Source organism: Eimeria maxima, genomic scaffold (genome assembly GCF_000499605.1).
Source record: "Eimeria maxima Weybridge genomic scaffold, Emw_scaff1004, whole genome shotgun sequence".
Taxonomy (NCBI): domain Eukaryota; phylum Apicomplexa; class Conoidasida; order Eucoccidiorida; family Eimeriidae; genus Eimeria; species Eimeria maxima.
Genome location: NW_013563361.1, coordinates 1,048 through 7,285, shown reverse-complemented (window position 1 = coordinate 7,285; position 6,238 = coordinate 1,048). Strand labels below are relative to the sequence as shown.

The 6,238-nt window shown below is 46.3% G+C and overlaps 1 protein-coding gene across 1 annotated transcript; it reads left to right on the top strand.

Moving 5' to 3' along the window:
• Positions 1-4,643: 4,643 nt before the first annotated feature.
• Positions 4,644-5,889, top strand: EMWEY_00047080 (hypothetical protein, conserved; the record flags this gene model as incomplete). The annotated part of the gene is made up of 3 exons (XM_013477175.1): positions 4,644-4,653; positions 4,901-5,305; positions 5,435-5,889. The coding sequence occupies 3 exons, from the start codon at positions 4,644-4,646 to the stop codon at positions 5,887-5,889; spliced, it is 870 nt and encodes a 289-aa protein (XP_013332629.1).
• Positions 5,890-6,238: the final 349 nt, after the last annotated feature.

The window sequence follows — 6,238 nt, the reverse complement described above, 5'->3', positions numbered from 1 at the left end:
CAAAAAAAAAAAAAAAAAAAAAAAAAAATCGGTCAAAGTTCCCCGCAATTAAGGGGCAAAACGATTGGCATTTGTGACCGATAATAAAACAAACTAATGGAGAACGGAGTTACAATCAAGGTCACTGTGAAAAATTTACTTCAGTGCTACAGAAAAGTCGACTCACGATCCCCACAGTGGTCGAGGTGATGTCACACAATGTCTCAATGCTAAATCGAGTTCCTCAGCGCCTAGTGTGGGCTGTTATCTCGACAGGCCTGAATGGTAATTCCCATTACTTAGCAGCTAGCTTTTAACAGAAAAGGCCCAAAACACTAGCTGTTTAACATATATTTTAATCAAATGTCCCCGTGAGGCACTGTCACTCCATCAGCGTCTCGGTGAGACTGCTCTGGTGAATGCTCGTTTTACCGAGTTGGTCTCCGGAGCTTCTTAGCAACATCATAATATGTGATATTCTTGATGTTCCCTTGCTTTCACAATTATTCCACGGCTAGGAATGCCGTAAATGCGGCAAATGCTTTCGTGCATGAGATCCTGCTATCGGTGGGCGTCACCCTTGGTTGGTAGTGTGCACTGGCTCACGCGATCTTCTAAGGAAGCAGAACGGCTCAACTAAGGCTGGTAAAAACTACATGAACGGAATGGCTTAGCTTCAAGTGTCAGGTAGCTAGTGGAATGGAAAGCCTGTTGAACAGGTCTAATGAACGGTCCAGGCACCTTCGAGTTGGATATATAATGCGTGGAAAAGACACGTTCCCCGACAGCTATACAGAGCGAAGCTTAGAATAAATGGAATTTCAAAAATGTTAATCGGAGAAGCTAGAAGGATAGGCATCCTGCGATGGCTATATCCTACAGTGCAATGCTGCCACATGTCACCTAGCCGTCCCAGACCTGGCAGATGAACTCAGTTGAACTTCCCAGATAACTTCCGGCAGAAAACTTGCACATATGCAAAATTCCCCAGCATTGCTCACAGTGCTAGTGGATGGGGAAGGGATTACGCGCTCGCGCCTGAACGGCGGGCTGTCTTGTATGTGCTGCAGTAAGGTGCCAGACGATTTCCAGTGGGCCAAATCCGCTCCCTCACCTCTAGGCGCTGGGGTGGCAAAGCCAAGGAATCTTCAAAAGAGACAGCCAGATCAGCTGCCGTTTACCAAGTTCCTACCTCAAGTACTGTAGCTCAATTTCAGCTCACAATGTTCCTCAGATGCGCTTAACATGCTGGTTACAGGATGCACGGTGGACTGGCGTGTACAACTAGAAAGGCAGCTTTATCCACCTCACTGACCACGGCTGGAGATGCAACGAAAAGAATTGAGAACTCTTCTGGAAGCTTTGTTCGATCTCAGCTTTTTATAAGACCGCATAATGGAAAATGGTGGATTGAATCCGACCAACACTTCGAAGTCCCACAGAGGTGAAGCACGGGCAGTTCGTGCTCCGCAGACAACGAAAAGTAATTCTGTAGCACGCCCCATTCATGAAGAGTGCCACCCCGTTTTCTGGCCATCCAGATATGACGGTCTCCCGAATCCAGGAGAAGTGAAGGATTTTCTTGCCTCTATAGAGGTTTTGTCTGCCCTCACGCAGGCAGCCGCAGAGCTGCAGTTGCTATTGGCATTGCTGTTAGAGTAAGGGAAGGCACGACAATGGTGGCTGTACCTTACAGGTGATGCTGCTCTCCCGGAGTTCCTTGTAGGTTGAGGATGCTGCGTAGGCTGCAGTGTAGCGTCAGGAGTAGCTTAGCACGGCAACAGGCATCTCTGGAGAGAGCGAAGCTATCTATAGAAAGCAGCGCTAAGAAGTGTCAATCTCTGCTCTAACAGTAATCCAGCGGTGGACATGGAACTTCTGTATCAATGGTTCATTGGTGTGCAGCTCACTTGAGAAGGGCAACCGGCAACCGGCTGAGCAACGGGGAGGAAACTAAGAGGTCGTAGAGTTGCCTGGTCTACTCGTCCGGCATCGAGACGAAGACGTCACATTTAAAACACTTGGTAAGAATGAGGGGTGTGGGCCTGGAAGCAATCTTAATATGTAACTTGTGCCTAGATACAGCAACGATTGTTGTGTCATTCCTTCTATTATCAAGGATGCCAATAGCAGCTGTAACCCTTCGGGTGCTTGCTTGAGGGGAAAGTACAGACCTATAGAGCCAAGAAACCTCTTTCACTGCTCCTGCATTTGGACGATCATCATATCTGAATGGCTGGCACAGGCGGAGGCATGCTTCATGAATTGTATTTTCCTGAAATAACATCTCCTTTTGGGTGAGGTGGAGAAATCGAGCTTGATTCAAATCAACGGGATTCCAAACGGATGGTCCCCTCCCCACCATAAGGCACATTCTAATCAATCTTGGTTGTGCAGGCAAAGTCTGAGATTGAACAAAGGTAGTTGGAGAGGTTGAACATTTTCTGTTTATGTGTATACTGTTGAGCACTTCTGTACTACGCATGGCTATGTAGCGAACATCCCTGTTGTTGGGTGAGTTTAGTTGCTAGCAGCTGTATCCCATGGAGCATGCGGCACTACGAAGTGTAGCAAGAGGTTGTGAAACTTATCCAAGGACAACAGTGAGCTGCAGTGGAGCCAATATAAGATTACAGATACTTTACTGCGAATACCCTCCTTACCCATTTCACAGTTGTCAGGCTTCCGGAGCACAGTGAGTCAAACGGATGGAAATGCAGAAGAGTAGGTGGCTTGCCATGTGTTGCGACGCTCCTTGCCGCAATTCCATAAACAAACACAAACAAGCCGTTATGATTGCGTGCATGAACAATGTAGGCAACTATGGAAGAGTTCTTGTACCTTACCGTTTGTGAAGTGGGGCCGTGAAAGGATTCATGTGGCTAATTCAAACAGGGTTGCCTTCATTGCTACAGTAAGATGCACGCACATCTAGACGTTCAAGCCGGTGCTCTCAGGAGGCCAGGAGAACCGGTAGGTAAGTCATCTGATTGTAAGGAACTTCGACATTATGTATCCTGGCTCTAATGCAGGCCACAAACGCTCTCCGATTAGATCGGATCAAGATGTTACAGCCCCCTCTACGCTACACACAGCTGGATCAGCATCTACAGAAACGTTGACAGGTTACAAAGTCGCAAATTATCTGGAACGTTGGATGCAGAGTAACGCCATATTGATTGGAACATAAAAAGAAGGGAAAATGTAGAGCATCTAAACATTTGCTGCCCTTAGCTGCTCGCGTTCAATCGCTGATCTGTAGCGAGCTGCCACGAGGTGTATGTATAGTCTGGAAGGAGCCGTATTAAAAGGTTATTTATGATGCAATTTGGTGCAAAAGTACGATATCTAGGAGGTTTCGTAACATTGATTGAGCTGTACAGCCACACCGAGGTCCAAGGCATGTCCCAACCCACGTACAGAGGAGGGGCGCGGCACCCTGGGATGCTAAGGAGGCGATCCCTGGCTTTAATGTAATTTTCCTTTTTACCCCGATGTTTTAGAGGATTGGTGAAACGTTTATATAACGTAGCCTGGAGGAGAAGAAACCGACTTTCTTCCCACTCCTCGTGGGGGCAGTTCCTTACGGCAGCCGCTTTTTACATGCAGCTGTAGACGTCCGTGGTGTTGCTTCTTAAGTTCCTGTACGTGAATTTCAGACACTATACCTCTGTTTCTCTAATATTGCGAGTTATATTCCCTGAAAAGCGGCTGACTCAGCGACAGTGGTCCACCTCGATCTCCTTGCAGGTGAGCGCCCGCCCGTCTCAGCAGTTCATTTTCACTCCTCTTCTACCGTCCCTTCCTCTCCACATTTTTCTGGTCTTCCATTCATCATCGGACCATAAAGGCGGCTCAGACGTTGTGACTATCCCGCTTTGTGGGTCCCTGAGTTTGACTACTGCAGGACCGTCTGGACATTTTGGCCAACCAGTCCTGCAATTACAGTAGCAACAGCAACACCAACAGGAGTAGCATTATCTACAGCAGAAACAGCAGCTGGATCTGCAGCAGCAACGTGAACATTATCAACAACGACAAGCAGTTGTAGCTGGAAGGCGATCAGCCACAGTAACATCCGTAGCCACAGTGCACAACGAGCAGCGGCGCAGGAGCATGGGTTGCAGCAGCAGAATCAACAGCAGAAGCAACGGCAACAAATGCAGCAGCATTTTAATTTTAGATTAACCAACAGCACTCTATGGAGGCAACAGACATATAACTCCCTCTGTGGTGTTGGCCCATGTTAGCTGATTGCTTCTGCTGCTGCACAAGTGAGCAGCAGCAAGTGTGAGCTCAGGGGAGACACTGCAGCACATATATAGCAGCAAACGTGCATGCTGATGTTTGCTTCTTCCTCTTCTTTTGGGGCTTGTTCCCTGACGCCTCGACCCCCCCGACGGCGTTGCCGTCTGCTGCATGTTCGAACATTCCTCCTCCTTTTCGTTGTCTTCTTTGCTGTTGCTATTGCTGCATCTGATGCTTCTGTGTACTTGCCTACATTTGCTAAGGCAGCAGATGCTTCTTCTAAGACACAGCCAGGATTTTTCCGCCGTATAGGGCGGCGAGTCAAAGGTGCGTCATGGCTGCATGCACTATGCGTGCAGCAACAATTGTACAATGCATGCACAAACAACTGATCATTTGTATGCATACAACATAACATGAATGCATGTAGCTTACATGCATGTATTTCCGTTTGTTAGTAATTGCGCCGTACATATGTGTGGAGATGACAGTTTCGCTCCTTTTAGACTTATATAACTGCTACTTCTTTTTCTTTTTCTTTTTCTTCTTCTTCTTCTTCTTCTACTACTACTACTACTACTACTACTACTACTACTACTACTACTACTACTACTACTACTGGTTTTGTTGTAAGTGGTGTATACGTATGTGTATGTGTGTATGTTATGTTTAGATTTTTTGACATGGAGAGGGGAGAAGGGACGAGTCGGTGGCTTATCAACAGCAGTATCTCCGACGGGTATAGGAGGTGTTCGTCCAGGATCAGGATCTTCGCACGTTCCTTTAGGTCCTTCTTCATCTGATTTAAGAGGAGGGAGAGGAGGAGATATTGGTTCAGGTGGAGGAGATGGAGGAGTAGGAAATCTCCACCATCTAGGAGGAGGAGGTCGAGGAGGGCGTAGTGCACCTGCTGATCCTGCTAAGGCTGTGTGGCATTCGTTAGGATTACCACATTTTAGGAGCAGCAAAGTTCAAGATGTATTGGAATATTGGCATATTGAAGCTTCAGGAAACTTACTAGATTCTTTCCATTTGCAGGAGTTGTTAAGGAGTTACCTTACGGTTCTTGATTGGGCAGGTCAGCTCTTTACTCCGGATCTCGCTGATGACCTCCGCATTTATACGAATGATATTATATCCACAGTCCTTGATGTTGATGTTTGCAGCAAAAGATTGCTTTATTTAAGTGGAATTCCAATTGTGGCAGGCAGAGGATCACACGGAACGGATATTGAAACCCGCAAGACGAAAGCTGTACATACACTTGGAGTGTATTACGTTCTTCGTGGTCGGCTCCTTCAACTTTCATCACTTGTACGGGAAAGCAGTAAATTCTTCTGTAAAGAATTAACAAAAAGACATAATTTCACCGCACAAATGGCAAGAGTATTAATGCCTTTCTCTCGTCTTGCTAGATACTCTCTAGATTCCCTTGAATATCTCCTTGAATACTACAAGGAACTCACTGCAGCTATTATTGGCTCCGTCGTATACCCCCTTCTTGTTACTCGTACATATAGTCGCCTTCATAGAAGCTTACAAACTGCAGGACAATTCTTTGCTGCATGCGTGCATGCACATAAAATTGGTGTTAGTCTGCAACATGAAATCGCCGAGATCAGGGGACTTGGTGGTGTGGTGCTGCCTGCCCCTTCTGCTTAAAATATATTAGTCTTCCTTCTCTCCTTTACCCGCTACCTCATTGTGTTTATTCAATATCGTATGATTGCCTGTACATACATAATACATAACATGCATGCATGCATATATACACATGCAAGCCATGAATGCATGGATGCACTCTTGCATGCATGCATTCATGGCTTGCAAGTGCAGGTAAATAGGTGTTCTATAGGGAGCAGGGATTTGTCTATACTGATTGACGATTATATGCATGCATTTGCTGAGAGCAGATGGCGATACGATAAGAATTGGCAAACGAAGAAAGGGAGGAGAAAGAGATTGTAACAGTAAAGAAGTAGATAACTTTATATATTGCCAGTGAATGATT